Source organism: Nicotiana sylvestris, chromosome 3, assembly GCF_000393655.2.
Source record: "Nicotiana sylvestris chromosome 3, ASM39365v2, whole genome shotgun sequence".
Lineage (NCBI taxonomy): Eukaryota > Viridiplantae > Streptophyta > Magnoliopsida > Solanales > Solanaceae > Nicotiana > Nicotiana sylvestris.
The window spans coordinates 84,716,756-84,733,406 of NC_091059.1; the positions used below are offsets into that span (position 1 = coordinate 84,716,756).

The 16,651-nt window shown below is 40.3% G+C and overlaps 1 protein-coding gene across 1 annotated transcript; it reads right to left on the bottom strand.

Annotated features, from left to right (window-relative positions):
* Positions 1-14,314: 14,314 nt before the first annotated feature.
* Positions 14,315-14,725, bottom strand: LOC138887604 (uncharacterized). The gene has a single exon (XM_070169369.1). It carries the CDS (start codon positions 14,723-14,725, stop codon positions 14,315-14,317), a length of 411 nt encoding a protein of 136 aa, XP_070025470.1.
* Between the last annotated feature and the right edge of the window lie 1,926 nt (positions 14,726-16,651).

Genomic DNA, 16,651 nt, shown 5'->3' on the forward strand with positions numbered 1-16,651 from the left:
GTGAGGGCTCAGAGAGATAGTTACTTGTTTTGAGAAATCAGTGTCCAAAATATATCGAAACTCGGCCAAAATTATGAAAAAAAAGGAGAAAAGAAAAGGAAAGTTTTGTCTTTAGAATTAGTTGGTTTTCATTTTGTCAAATCGGGCAGAACTACACGGGTCTGATTCTCACCGGATGTGAGATACGTAGGCAAACCTCATCGGTTCCGGCCCCCAATTTTCAAAAATCCAAAAAATTCGTTTACTTTCTTCTTTAGAAAAGTTTTTCTTTGCGACCCCAACTTTTAAAAATACAAAAAATATTTTCTTTTAGTTGCTTCTCAAAATCAAAAATACAAAAATATTTTCATTCTTCTTTCGAAAATTGAAAATAAAATTCAAAATGCAGAAATATTTTTTTAGAAGCATTTCTTTCATAAATTCAAAATAAAATTCCAAAAATATTTTCTTTCTTCTTTAGAAGTTTTTCTTCCAAAATTCCAGAAAAAAAAAATCTTTCTTCTTTAGAAGTCTTTCTTTGCAAAAATGTTGAAGAAAAATCAAAACCCAAAAATAATCCCTTTCTTCTTTATAAGTCTTTCTTTCGAAAAAATAAAATGAAAAATTCAAAATCAAAAAAAATAGTTTATTTACTTTATTCATGATCTTCCCGAACTATGCAAGATCTGATTCATGTTCCCACATGATACGTAGGCAACCCACATCAGGTTCGATCAATCGAAAAAAAGAAGAGAAAAAGTGAAAAAACGAAAAAATGATGATAATAATAAGGACCGACTGAGTCCATTCTAACATGTTTTGTTTTGAATTGTGAAGAAAGTTGAGATGGTCGGTTTGTGGTAAGCCGGAAACACAAGATCCAAGGAAAAATTATAACTGACATCGAAGCTGTTACAAGTGATCAAGAGACTCAGGGTCAGAGGGTTCAACAAGAGTCTATTGTGTTTGAGAAAAATAGAATGTTGAAACAGCAAATGACCGAAATGTGTCAAGCATGGGCCAGTGGTCAAGGACAGCCTCGTCATGAGTCACAGTTTGCTACACAGCAAGAGCAGTACCACTCTCCTGAGTACCACTCATACTCGTTTGATCTTCCTACAAACATTGAGAAGCCTGCCCGAAAGATGGTACAGGAAGAAATCACCCAAAGAGTGAAAAGCTTAGAACAACTGTTGAAAAACATGCAAGGGTTGGCAGGTCAAAAGAGTGTTGCCTTCAAAGATCTATGCATGTTCCCCGATGTCCACTTGCCGCCTGGTTTCAAGACTCCCAAATTTGAAAAGTATGATGGACATGGAGATCCTATGGCCCACCTAAAAAGGTATTGCAATCAACTGAGAGGTGTGGGAAGAAATGAAGAATTGTTGATGGCTTACTTTGGGGAAAGCCTTACGGGAGTAGCCTCCGAATGGTTTATGGATCAAGACATGTCTCGCTGGTATGTCTGGGATGACATGGCACAGGCCTTTGTCACACAGTTCCAATACAATATCGACATTGGCCCAGACCGCATTTCCCTTTCACACCTGAAGAAGAAACCAAGTGAAAGTTTCAGGGAATATGCCATTAAATAGAGAGAGCAAGCAGCTCGAGTTAAGCCACCCATGGATGACCACGAGCTAATAACTATCTTCATTCAAGCGCAAGAGCCAGATTACTTTCAAAACATTATGTCCGCAGTGGGCAAATCCTTCTCGGAAGCAATCAAAATGGGAGAAATGGTAGAGAATGGTCTTAAGACAGGCAAAATTATAAGTCAAGCAGTTTTTAAAGCCGCAACTCAGGTTGTCCGGGTTGAGTCTGATAATTTTAGCGACACAAATGAGAAGGTTGAAGAAATCATGATGACATCAGGGTCGAGAAGAGGTCCCAGGAGAACATCTCGAAGGTATGAGCAGTCTCCTCAAGTTTTCCATGACTCCCCTGAGCAGTATTATCCACCTTAGAACCCTCGATACTCTGTCGCTCCACCTCAGTATGTTGTCCAGCCACCAAAACATCATAGAAGGCGAGCACGAGCATCACGAAATCTCCAACAGCCTCCACAAAATTTTCAGGTGCCCTATAACCCACATCCAAGCCAGAGGTATAAAGGGGAACAAAGGTTGAAAGATAATTTTACACCAATAGGAGAGTCCTATGCAAGCTTATTTGAGAAGTTAAAGCATTATGACATGACTGCACCTATTCCTCCAAATCATGTGGACCCACGTGCAAGAAGCTTTGACCCTTCTAAAAGGTGTGAATACCATTCCAATGCCCAGGGTCACAATGTTGAAAGCTGTCGGGATTTGAAAATAGAAATAGAAAGAATGATCCAGGAAAACCTGATTGTGATCCAAGACAGTGACACTCAGAATATCGCGCAGAATCCTTTACCTGCACATGATGATGCACACTTTGTGGGGATGATGCGTGGTGACAAGGAGTATGAGACCCTCTCAGAAATTTGCTAACTGAAGTTAATGATTTTGAAATTGGAGAAGGCTCTGCTGATTCTGATGAGCAAATTTGTGGCTAAATATCAAACATAGCAATTGAAAAGTCATTCCCTCCTCGCTAAGAAGGAATCTTGGTAGCTTGTTTTGATGTTTATTCTATTATCTGGGTTATTTAAGGGTTATGATCCAGATTTTATTTGTTTTTATTGAGTCAAACCCTTCTATCCCTCTATTCTGTTTGTGTGAGTCTTGTCTGTCTATGTTGTTGCTATTTTCATTAGCCGGGTTATTTTAGGGTTGTAACTCGGATTCTAGGTTGTTTGTCTTGTTGTTTACTCAATGAAATACAGTTTGTCCTTTTGTGTCATTCCATGCTTAGTTCTTTTCCCACTAGTTTTAATGACATGACATGCATGCGGAATTTTTGGCCAGATCTTAGAAAATTGATTTAAGCTTGAATTGGACAACTGATAAAAAGACAGTTTCAGGGATAAAAAGGATTTGAAATACCTTGGATTTAAGCCGAGTAAAATTCAAGTAAAACCAGAATAGTCATACCCGTGGAGGTTAAGAATCTTTACCTTCAAAACCATTGTGAAGATCGGGTTGAGGAAGAATCAATTGAAATTTGTTGAAAAGTTCGACATTAAGGGATGAAAAGTGTCTTGTGACCACGACACACCAAAAATACAGACATGTTCGTCAATGCTGGGATCGCGAAAAGATAACATGATTGGCATTCTCGAGGCTAGGAGGCCCTCTTTCTGCTATCTAAACACTTTATATCCTTCGCTACCCTTTTTGAGCCTGTATTATTTTCTTTGACTACCCTCTTTTGGAATCAAGTTTAGAGTCAAGAGTCAAAAATATATGAAAAAATGGAAAAAGAAAAAAATCCATGTCCCAAGAGTACAAACTGGGGCAATTCTTAGAAAGTTCAGAAAAAAATTGTCAAAGGTTCATGCCCTCAAAAATAGAGCTAGGGCAAACAAAAAAAGGAAAAAGAAAAGGAAAAAAAAAAAGAAAAGAAAAAGAAAAAAAGAGAAACAAAAAGAAAGATGAAAAATAGTTTAGGTCAGATGTTTGAACTACGTTCGACCTGATTCCTTAAAAAAGGATACGTAGGCAGCCTCACGGTTCGGTCCAGCCAAATAAGAATTCAAAGAAAAGAAAAAGAAAATTTCAAAAAAAAAATCCCCAATAGCTAAAACCGGAGCAAAGATTTTATTTCATTTTTAAAAGAGTCGATTCCAAAAGTTGTAAGTATACGACCCTATCATCTTTAGTCTCTGTTGAGCTTCATGCCAGCCTTTTGGCCAACCCTATCCAAAAACCTTCCAAATAAAGACCTCCCGATATACCTTCAAAAATGCCAAAAGGAGCATGCAATGAGCAACGGTTGTCACACGACATATAACACTGTCAAGCTACTCACAAAAAGTAAGAAAAAGAAAAGAAAAGAAAAAGAAAAATGAGAGAGTTTTACTAGTGAAAACCCTCACGGGCACTGTAAGGAGACGGTAAGCAGAGATGAATAAATGAGAGAGGCTTGTTGGTGAAAATCCCTCGGGGCACCACTAGTCGAATGTGAGTCTTGAAGCTGATATAAAGGATTGGTATGAACAAGCCCGACCTCAAAGGTCATAAGGATGGTAAAAGGGAAGATTGGATTAGTTTGGTAGATCGGCCGTTAAGTCCAAAATGCATGTCATGATCATTAAGGCTAGTTATAAAAAAAAGAGAAAAAAAAAACTCTTCCTTCTGTCCTTTCGACAGGGGTCGTTTCATGTTAATCTTTGTCTTTTGAATCATTGTGTCCTTCACTCTGAGTCAGTTTTTGTCAAAACAAGCAAGAAAAGATTTCAAAACCTGCTATCAGCTTTTCAGTTGCACAAAGTGAATTTGGCCAGCACACTCAGTAGTTACTGTCAATATACCTTGAGGATTCATGCAAAGGCTTCCCCAAAAAGACTCTTGTTAGCCTATTTGGCGCAAGAAAGATATCTTGTGATTCTCTCTGACAGACAAATTGCTCAAAAGTAGGAAGTTATTCAAGATATCAGAAAGGGTCGTCTAAAAAAAGATCTCCAGTTGAGATAAGACAGATCGAGCCGCAAATACAAATGGTACTGGGTGTGAAGCAATTAGGGTTGATGCAGAGCAAAAGTCTCCTGAAGCCGACTCAAGCTGATTGAGCAGAAGCCAAGCTGCCCAAAGACTCAAGGCCACAAACCGACCACCATTTTCAAAACTGACCAATTTTCTTTGTGTGATGCAGGAAAGCAGTGCAAGGAAAGTGGTTCAGAAAAAGGAAAAAAGAAAAAAAAAGAAAAAAAAAGAAGAAAAGAAAAAAAAACAAAACAAAAAACAAAAAAAGAGAAGGAAAAGAAAAGAAGAGAAGAGACAACAAAGGGAAGTTTCTCAAATCTTTGCCTTTATTTGTCTTGCTATTGTGCATAAAATCTTGCCATCGATCTTTACATTTTTCCTCCTAGGATAAAAAGTCCTAGTCTGATGGATTTTCCTCCCAATATAAATCTTAGTCTGATGAATTTTTCTCCTAAGATAGAAAACCTAGTCTGATGAATTTTCTCCTAGGATCAGAATCTTAGTCTGATGATTTTTTCTCCTAAGATAGAAAACCTAGTCTGATAAACTTTCTCCTAGGATCACAATCTTAGTCTGATAAATTTTTCTCCTAAGATAGAAGACCTAGTCTGATGAACCTTCTCCTAGGATAGAAATCTTAGTCTGATGAATCTTTCTCCTAAGATAGAAAACCTAGTCTGATGAATTTTCTCCTAGGATAAATGTCTTAGTCGGATGAATCTTTCTCCTAAGATACCCAAAAAAAAGAGAAAAAAGGCCTAGTCTGATGAATTTTCTCCTAGGATTAACGTCTTAGTTTGATGAATTTTTCTCCTAAGATAGAAAACCTAGTCTGACGAATTTTCTCTTAGGATATTTTGAAAAAAAGAGGAAGTCTGGATTTGAAAAAAAAAGGTCAATTTTTAGTTTTCTTAAGTTATCAATGTTTAGCTTTCTTGAAATCAGGGGCCCCGCCTGGTGAATAGGGTCAGTCTTTACTTTAGTCAAGCTTAGTTTATAGTTTTCCTAGTTTATTCTTTAGTTTACTCTCATCATTGCATCAATAGTACAAGTGGTTTACAATTTTGCTAACAACTCACAAATCTTCCTAGTGCAAACTGGGGCAGAAAAATTTCTTTTGTTTTGTCTATTTTGTTGTAATCATGCGCCCACCTGGAGAATAAGGGAAGGCAATTCAAGTTTCAAGGGAAAGCAGTTTCGAAGGAAGACAACTCAAGTTTCAAGGGAAAGCAGTTTCGAAGGAAGACAGTTCAGGTTTCAAGGGAAAATGGTTCAAGGGTGCAAGGGAAAACAGTGTCAAGTAACAAGAAAAGACGGTTCATGTTCAGCAATCAGGCGCCCGCCTGGAAAAAAAGGGAAGTTATTTCAGAATTCAACTCAAGTTAGGAGTAGCAGAAGCTCGCGGCAAGGATGCGAGTCAACAATCCAAGATGATCAACAGAAGTTCGTCACAATCCAAAATAATTAAAAAAAACAAAAAGAAAGACAAGAAGTGAATCCGAATGCAGAAGTTAATAAAAGATGTGAGCTGCTCAAGACAGGGCTGAGGTCACAAGCTCTGCATGTCCCGTCTTGGTTTCAAAAGATAAAGAAGATTAAACCAACACCTGCGACTAACAAGCATCAATATTCAGATCAGGGTCTGCATGAAGAATCAGCCAAGACTCAAGATCAAGCTTCAGAAGACTCATAGATAGGAATCTTGTAACTCGTAGCTGATAGGCTTAGTTAGTCTTTTTCATTTTTGATTTTTATGTAATAACGGGACCGCAGACCGGAACCTCGACGGCACTAATTGGATCTCCACCTCAGCATACTCCGTCATCTCACTCATCTCTGAACTACACGTGGCCTGATTCCTTTATAGCTAAGGATATGTAGGCAGCCTAGATACCAGAGCTCGGTCACATTCCCCTTTTCTCTTAATTTTAGTCTCTCCAAATAAGGGTCGGGTCAAAAAACCTGTCTAGTCAGTCTTTGTCTGAAAACTCTGTACGTTTCCAGTCAAAGAAGGGCAGCTGTAGACATGTGATTTTTGACCCTCCCCAAGATTTTTCATTTTTTAGCGCGTAAATATTAAATTTAGGCATAATATAGATATTTCAAGTAATTTTGGCTCTTTTACTTTATTTTATTAGAAGAAAACAAAAAAAACACAAAAATAGGTTCATTAATGTTTTGTAGTCATTTTTAATAAAAAAAAACTTTAAAAAAAATATATGCAAAAATAGTATCGTATTTTTATTTTAATATGATAATTGAAAATACCAAAAATAAATTTTTTTGATGGTTAGTTTTATTTTAATAATTATTTGAATAGTAAGAATAATTAATAAATGAGCTCGTATTTTTAATCTCGTTCGCAGTGAAATAATAGAACTTGGGCTCGAGCAACACATTTTAAGCCTAATTTTGGACCTAGCCCACAATTTCCAAGCCCATAATTCCTTGGCCCATACACCTTAACCTAAAAACCCTACCAAAACCCAAAATATAAAAAGAAGTCTTAAGACTAAAGAAGAGGGAACGGACAAAAGGCTAAAAGAAAAGTTGCGCAGCTTTTGTTTCAACAGGGACCCCCCCCCCATCGGATCTCTTCTTCACCAATCAAGAAAGCTTCTTCGTTTAAGAAGCTGGAACAAAAAGCAGCAAAAGTTGCGCATGATCGAAACGAAGAAGGATGAAGAACCAAAAAAAAATGCAAAGGATGCGCATCTCAAAACCAACACCAGAGAACGCCACCCCACCCCCCTCGCATCTATCTTCTTCGACCCCCCCCTACGTGTCGTTGTTCCTGTCCAAATGACTCTACGCTGCCAGCGACGCTGTTCTATCCAAACGACCAGCCTACACCATGAACAGCCATGCACTACAGTAGCCAAGCCCTCTTTATCCCCTCCTTCAGCATATAGCACCCCATCTCCGTCGTCAACCACCGGTCGACCACCCCATAAACATGACCTCGACCCTTCTACCATCTCCTTCGCTTGAGATGTTGCTTCGCCGGAATTGATCACCGGCGAGTGACAACACCAACCAGTGACCAAACAACTTAAACAACCGTTGTTCGTCGGAAACCAGACGCACGACGTCACCGGCGACCACCATTGAAGCCGGCGAACACACACACACACACTGCTACTATTCCACCCTCCCACATCTGCCGCTACCATAACTGGCCGAAAATACAGCAAAAACAGTGACAAAAATGTGAGAAGTTTCCAGTCATCGTCCCGTTCGAGGTCGTCGAGTCAGTGTTCCATCCGAGCAACTATCAGATTCGAGTTTTTCCGGCGAAAATCGGTCAGGCCGTTGCTTGCTGAGGGTCTGTTTGTGCTCATCCATCGTGTTGTATTCTTTTTGTAACCCGTGGAAGATCTTTAATATATTGAGAGGCTTCAAAGGAACGAGGTTGTCACTGTCCGTCGAGGTCGTTCGAGATTCCGGTGCACTCCCTATTTGGCCGATTTTATTTTCGACTGAAGCCTATTTTGTCGATCAAAGTTTTTTCTGAGATAATTAAGGTCTGCTTCTATTTCTCTGCTACTATTTAGCTTCACAACATATTATTGTGCCATGTCTGTCACGTTTTTGCTTGGTCAATTGTCCGAGTAAACAGTTTTCGTTGCTTTGTTCGTTGTGGAATGCTTTAATAGTACTCGTTTGTCGTATTTATTCAGTTGATTGTTATTTGCACTTTGGTTTGGTTTAATACATGTTATTTGAATTTGATGGCCAAGAGCAAGGTGATTCTTTTGTTGTTGGAATTGAGTCTGCCTAAGTGTGTGCATGTCGTTGATTTCTTGGGTTGAAGTATTGAATATGGTTGGGTTTTTGAATTTTTAAGCAAAAATGCTAGGTGATCGTGATTCGAGTTGAACATAAGTCAAGATATGTTTATTTTGAATTTGCTAGGCGCATGCTAGGCTTGTTAATATCATGTAGTTGCTCTCTTTTATTAGTCAATAAATAATTTTGTAGTATTCATTAACAACATCGTAGTTTGCTTTAGGCGCGTTAAATTTATAATTATCACAGCAATTATATAAATCCGGGGGTGCATTTCATGTGACCCGATGCAACAAGGATAAATAGAACATGTCATGAACCGCGGGTGCATTTCATGTGGTGTGGCTTACGATATGTTTTAAATAACCTTGGAATAATCGCTTAAATCAATAAAAGCGATTTTTAAAGGTTAAAAAGGCACATAGGTTTAAAAGTGCTTAAAATCAGATAATTAGGCAGATTATAATAGTTGAGCGACCATGCTAGAACCACGGAACTCGGGAATGCCTAACACCTTCTCCTAGGTTAACAAAATTCCTTACTCGGATTTCTGGTTCGGGGATTGTTAAACAGAGTCATATTTTCCTCGATTCGGGATTCAACCGGTGACTTGGGACACCATAAATCATCCCAAGTGGCGACTCTGAATCTTTAAATAAATAAATCCCGTTTCGGTTGTCCTTTAATTGGAAAAACTCCTCTATACTCTCTTCTCAGGGGTGTAGGTAGAAAAAGGAGGTGTGACAATGCCTAACGCAAAAATCTGTCTGCTTGCATTTGTTGTCTAATTGCGGAGGCTAATTTGAGCCTTTAACTGTATTTAATTGAAGTCCTATTTGTTTTGAATTGTCGCCTAGTTTTGACATTTTCTGAGCAGCCTAAGTCAAGTCTAGAACCGCAAAAAGTAGAGGTCCAATGCCTCCTGGACCATAGCCATGGGACAAGTAGTGCACGCATAAGGCACGATTTAGAATCAACTAGTGCGCTTTATGTAATAACTTCTTGCTTTTCTCTATCCTTGTTTATCTGACTAATTCATGTAATCCGAGTTCGGCCAGGACCCACAGTTGTGGACCTCGATGAGTGCCTAACACCTTCTACCCAAGGTAATTTCGAGCTCTTACTCGATCTTTGGTGATGCAAACTAGTCAAACTTGAGTCACTTGCAAATAGGTGCCCTTACGCACCTTAAAAAATCATAAGGTGGCGACTCTTCTCTTTTAACCCTTCCTTTAAAAGAGTTGTAACATGTTGAAACCCGATTTCCAAGAACAAGGGGCATGACATCATACCCTTAGAACAAAGTTTAGAAGTGTTACTTACCTCAATCTATGCAAATCCCTACTACAACAAGTCCTTGCCTCACGAAACGACCTCTAAATGCCTCGAATCTATCCACAAACAGTTCGATACAATCAACACGAGCTAAAGGAATTAATTCCATAAGAAAATATTAAGTTCTTAATCAAAGTCAAAAAGTCAACTCAAAAGATGGCCCCTAAGACTACGTCTCGGAATCCAATAAAAGTCCCAAAATCTTGAAGCCCATTTAACCTTGAGTCCAACCATACCAAATTTACCAAAATCCAACATCAAATTGACACCCAAATCCCTAATTTGAACTCTCCAAATCTCTAGCCTTAAACACCCAAAATTACACCGTAAAACCACACAATCTATATGGAAAATTCAATGGGAAAACATGATCACGAGCTTGAAATGTTCAAAATGAAGAAAATCACGGAACCTTCAATTTTTAATACACTAACCAGCCTTTTCGCTTCTGCGTATAACTTAACCGCACCTACAGTTCTAATTTTGTGGAAATACCTCCGCTTTTGCCGACATGCCTCAAAGTATCCCTTCGCTCTGCAATCATTCCTCTGCATCTGCACTCTCACAACTGCGGAATTTCAATCGCACCTGCGCAAATTTCCCCACTGGCCAACTCCACTTTTGCACCCAACACGCCTCATCTGTGACCATGCAGGTGCTAAAATTCCCTCGCACCTGCGACCACTGAACTCCCCGTCCCATGTCGCTTCTATGCTCTCATTCTCGCTTCTACGAGCTCGCACCTACGATCAAAATTATGCAGGTGCGATTGCACCAGAACTGGTGCACTTCAACAATTCTTTAAGTTGCAAACTCGATACGTTAACCTTCCAAAACCAGTTGTCACGACCCTAGTTCTCCCTCCGGGAATTGTCGTGATGGCACCTAGTCGCTATGACTAGGTAAGCCTAATAGTTTGTGGAATTTAGACAAAAACATGAAAACTAACAATTTAACATATAACTTTAATTAAGAAATTTAGATGTCGCTCCGCATATACAATAATCACTCTCAAACTGAACACAAAATGCTCCAAAAAAAATCCGGAATATCATGAGTCACAAGCTATAGAAGTAAATGGTGCTTCTAAACTCCAGAAACTATCAACGAAGAAAAAATACATGAAAGTCTTTAACTTAAGGAAGAGTAGAAAGGGACTCCTAGGTCTGCGGACGTGGCAGATATACCTCAAAGTCTCTACAGTCATCTCGCCTCACTGGAAATGTGACTGGTAAGAAGTACCTGGATTTGCACATGAAAAATATGTGCAGGAAAGGACATGAGTACACCACAGTGGTACCGAGTAAGTGTCAAGCCTAACCTCGGTCGAGTAGTGATGAGATCAGGTCAGGGCCCTACTGGTTTATATATATAATAAAATAATAGAGTATGAAATATCGTAGTAAAGGTAAATACTAATGTTTAACGAGGATGAAATCACAGAAAAAAATAACAACTCAATACATAGAGATAGCAACAGGGGATCTCCCGAGATACCGTCCCGTAGTCCCAAACGTAAATGTACATGGGATCTCTCGGGATACCATCATGTATTCCCAAACGTAAATGTGTAGGGGGATCTCCCGAATACCATTCCATAGTCCCAAGGTAAGTTTACAGTACATGGGAATCTCCCAGGATACCGTCCCATAGTCCCAAACATAAACGTGCAGAGGGATATCCCGGAATACCGTTCTGTAGTCCCAAAGTAAATATGCAACTCAATCAACATAAACAACAGTTTCAACAAAGAATTCTACAGTTTAGATTAAGTTCAACTCAAAGAAGACAGGTAATTTTTCACTAAACATGCTGCACAGAGTTCATGTAGGCAGTTAAGGAAGTTAATATAGTTAAGGCACGTAAGCATGCTTTCCTAAGCTAAACAGGATAGTTACATATACTAGTATCACTCAATTAAAGGAAAAACAGATATTTGCTTAATGAAAACAAGGTTTTTCAACAAATAGCCAGTATACGCACTCGTCACCACACGTACCCGGTGCTCATATATCAAAAAGTACCAAATCCTAAGGGGTGTTCCCCCACACAAGGTTAGGCAAGCCATTTACCTTGAACCAAGCTCAAAGCAATCCGAAATCACGCTCTTTCCACGAGTATCCAACTACAAGTGGTCCAAATCTAATCAAATCAATTTTTAACGTAAATATAGCTGCAAGCAACTAATTTAGCTAATGAAATCAAAGTTAGGGCAAGAAAATAGAAAAATGCCCAAAAGTCCTCCCTGGGCCCACATTTCGGAATCAGGTAAAAGTCACAAATTATGAACACCCATTCACTCACGAGTCTAACCATACAAATTTTACTCAAATCTGATACCAAAATCTCGATCAAAATCCCAAAATGCGGCCTAAGAACTTTTCTCAAAAGATTCCCTATTTTTCACCCCAAATCCGAAATTAAATAAAGAAATCAAGCTTAGATTAATGGGATATAATCAAAAAGGACTTAGGAATCATTACCCACAAACTTCCTCCGATAATCTCTTCAAATTTCACTTTCTACCGAGCTCTCAATCAAATTTTTGAGTTATGAACTCAAACCCTCGTTTTTGAAATTTAAATTATGCCTAGTGATTTCCTTAATCGCGATCGCGGAAGCACCCTCACGATCGCGAAGAACAACTTCACTGACTCATAAGTTTAAACTACACAAAAGTGTAAAACCCCGCGCGAACGCGTAAAACCCCACGCGAACATGATGTTCTGACTCTCCCAACTACGCGATCACGAACCACGCATCGCATTCACGATGAACAAACGCGTGGCCCCAGCTTAGGTCCACTTAACTCTACGCGAATGCAACTTAGCCCACGCATTTGAGATGCATCACCTAGTGAACTTACACGATCACATCCTTGTCTTAGCGAACGCGAAGAACAAACTTAGTTGGTCTCTTAAAATGCCATATGTGATCGCGAGCCTTCTCACGCGATCGCGATGAAGGATTTACTACAACAAAAACACAAGAAATTTGCCACTTCTCCAAGTCCAAAAATGACCTGTTGAGCATCTGAAACACACCCGAGGCCCCCAGGACCTCAACCAAACATACTAACAAATCATAAAACACCATACAAACATAGTCTAGCCCTCAAATCACATCAAACAACGCTAAAATCACGAATCACCCTCCAATCCAAACTTTAAGAACTTGAAACTTCAAAATTCAACTTTCGCCATTTCAAGCATAAATGAGCTACGAACCTCAAAAACACAATCCGGACATGCCCCTAAGCCCAAAATCACCCAAATGAGCTAAGGGAATGGACGAAATTCTATTCAGGAGCATTCTTCACACTGTTCTGACTACGGTCCAAATTCTAAGACTTATGCTCACATTTAGGGACTAAGTGTCCCAAAACACTCCGAAACTCAAAATGAATCGTCCTGGCACAGCAGAAAATAGATATGAGGAAGCAGTTAATAGGGGATCGGGGCATTAATTCTCAATACAACCGGCTGGGTCGTTACATCCTCCCCCTCTTAACACATTCGTTCGTCCTCGAACCAGCATAGAGACATACCTTAAGTGGTGAAAAGATGAGGATAACGGTTGCGCATATCTTGATCGGTCTCCCAAGTCGCCTCCTCGACTAGCTGACCCTGCCACTAAACCTTTGCTGATGCAATGTTCATTGACCTTAACTTTCGAACCGACCTGTCCACAATAGCCACATGATCCTCAACATATGATAGATCCTTGTCCAACTAGACTGAACAAAAATCCAACACGTGAGATGAATTGTCGTGATACCTCCGGAGCATCGAAACAAGAAATACCAGATGAACTCCTGCTAGGCTAGGAGGTAAGGCAAGCTTATAAGAAACCTCCCCAATACGCCGCAACACCTCAAAGGGACCAATAAACCTTAGGCTCAACTTGCCCCTCTTTCTGAATCTCATAACGCCCTTCATAGGCCAAACCCGAAGCAAGACCCGCTCTCCAACCATAAATGAAACATAGCAAACCTTCCGGTACGCATACTCTTTTGTCGAGACTGGACTGTGCGAAGTCTATCCTGAATCACCTTAACCTTCTCCAAAGTGTCCTGAACCAAGTCTGTGTCCAATATTCTAGCCTCACCGGCTCGAACCAACCTACTGGGGACCTACAGAGCCTCATACGGTTCCACTTGGATGTTGGACTGATAACTATTGTTGTAGGAAAACTCCGCAAGTGCAAAGAACTGATCCCAAGAACCTCCAAACTCCATCACACACGCACGGAGCATATCCTCAAGAATCTGAATAGTGCGCTCGGACAGTCCGTTCATCTGGGTGAAATGTAGTCCTCAACTGCACCCAAGTACCCAACTCATGTTGTACGGCTTTCCAAAACCGTGATGTAAACTGTGTGTCACGATCAGAGGTGATAGATACTGACACGCCATGAAATCTAACAACCTTACGGATATAAACTCGAGCCAGCTGCTCGGAAGAATAGGTAGTCATCACTAGAAGGAAATGAGCCGACTTGGTCAGCCTATCTACAATCACCCAAACTGCATCAAACTTCCGCTGAGTCGGTGGGAGTCCAACAGCAAAGTCCATAGTGATCTGCTCCCATTTCCACTCCGAAATCTCTAACTTTTGAAGCAATCCACCTGATCGCTGATGCTAATACTTCACCTGCTGGCAATTTAAACACCGAGCTACATACTCCACAATGTCCTTCTTCATTCTACTCCACCAATAATGTTGTCTCAAGTCCTGATAAATTTTTTCAGCACCTGGATGAATTGAGTACCGTGAGCTGTGAGCCTCTTGTAGAACCAAATCACGCAACCCATCAACATTAGGCACACATAGCATGCCCTGCATCCTCAATGCACCATATTCCCCAATAGTGACCTTCTTAGCATCACTATGCTGAACCGTGTCGTTTAGGAAAAGCAGATGTGGGTCATCATACTGATGCTCCCTGATACGATCATAAAGAGAAGATCGAGAGACCACACAAGCTAACACTCGACTCAGCTCAGAAATATCCAATCTCACAAACTGGCTGGCTAAGGCCTGAACATTCATGGGCCTCTATGTTGTAGGTAGATAAGACAAACTCCCCAAACTCTTTGCCCCGTGAGTCAAAGCATTGTCCACCATAATGGCCTTCCCCGGGTGGTACAAAATAGTGATATCATAATCCTTAAGCAGCTCTAACCACCTCCTCTTATGCAAATTAAGATCCTTCTTCTTGAATAGATGTTGCAAACTCTGGTGATCAGTATAGCTCTCACAAGGGACACCGTACAAATAGTACCTACAAATCTTCAAGGCATGAACAATAGCAGCTAACTCCAGGTCGTGGACAGGATAGCTCTTTTCATGCACCTTCATCTATCTGGATGCGTAGGCAATCACCCTACGGTTTTGTATCAACTCCGCACCGAGGCCAACTCGTGATGCATCATAATAGACTGTATAAGACCCCGAACCTATAGGCAATATCAATACTAGGGTTGTAGTCAAAGCTGTCTTGAGCTTTTGAAAGCTCTCCTTACACTCTTCCATCCACCTGAATGGAACACCCTTCTAGGTCAGCCTAGTCATAGGTGTTGCAATAGATGATAATCCCTCAATAAATTGATGGTAATAACCCGCCAAACCAAGAAAACTCCGAATCTCTGTAGTTGATGATGGTCTGGGCCAACTCTACACTGCTTCCACTTTCTTCGGATCCACCTTGATGCCTTCACTCGACACTACGTGACCCAAAAATGCCATGGAATCCAACCAGAACTCACATTTTGAGAACTTTGAGTATAATTTCTTTTCTCTCAAGGTTTGAAGCACTGTCCTCAGGTGTTGCTCATGATCTTCCCGACTTCGAGAGTACACTAGAATGTCATCCAAAAATACAATGACGAACGAGTTAAGATATGGCCGGAATACATTGTGCATCAAATGTATAAATGTTGTTGGGGCGTTGGTTAGCCCAAATGACATAACAAGGAGCTTATAATGACCATACCGAGTCCTGAAAGCAGTTTTCGGGATATTTGGCTCCCGAATCTTCAACTGATGATAAATTGAACGCAAATCAATCTTTGAAACACTCGATCACCCTGTAACTGATCGAATAGGTCATCAATACGAGGCAAAGGATACTGGTTCTTCAATGTGACTTTGTTCAACTGGCAATAATCAATGCACATACGTATAGAACCATCCTTTTTCTTCACAGACAAGACAGGAGCATCCCAAAGTGACACATTGGGCCGAATATAGCCCTTATTAAGCAATTACTGTAACTGTTCCTTTAACTCCTTCAACTCGGGAGGGGCCATACAATGAGGAGGAATAGAGATGGGCTGATTGACCGGCAACAAATCGATGCCGAAATCAATATCTCTGTCGAGCGGCATGCTTGGAAGATCAGCTGGAAACACATCAGGGAAATCCCTCACTATTGGGACTAAATCAATTGTAAGGGTATCAATACTGACATCTCTCACATAAGCTAGATACGTACCACATCCCTTCTCAACCATTCCCTGAGCTTTAAGAAATGAAATAACTCTACTGGGAGTGTAATCTTAAGTACCCCTCCACTCTAATCGCGGTAAACCTGGCATAGCCAGCGTCACAGTCTTGGCGTGACAATCAAGAATAGCATAATAGGGCAACAACTAGTCCATGCCCAAGATAACATCAAAATCTACCATGCTGAGCAATAATATATCAGCTCTGGTCTCAAAACCATTAAGAGAAATCAAACACGACCGATAGATGTGGTCCACAATAAGAGAATCTCCCACGGGAGTAGACACATAAACAGGGGAACTCAAGAATCCTGATATACGCCCAAAAGGGGGCAAAATAAGAGGACATATAGGAATAAGTGGAGCCTGGATCGAATAGAACCGATGCATCTCTATGACAAACCGGAACAATACTTATAATGACAGAATCAGAAGCAACAACCTCTGTACGAGACGGAAGGGCATAGTATCT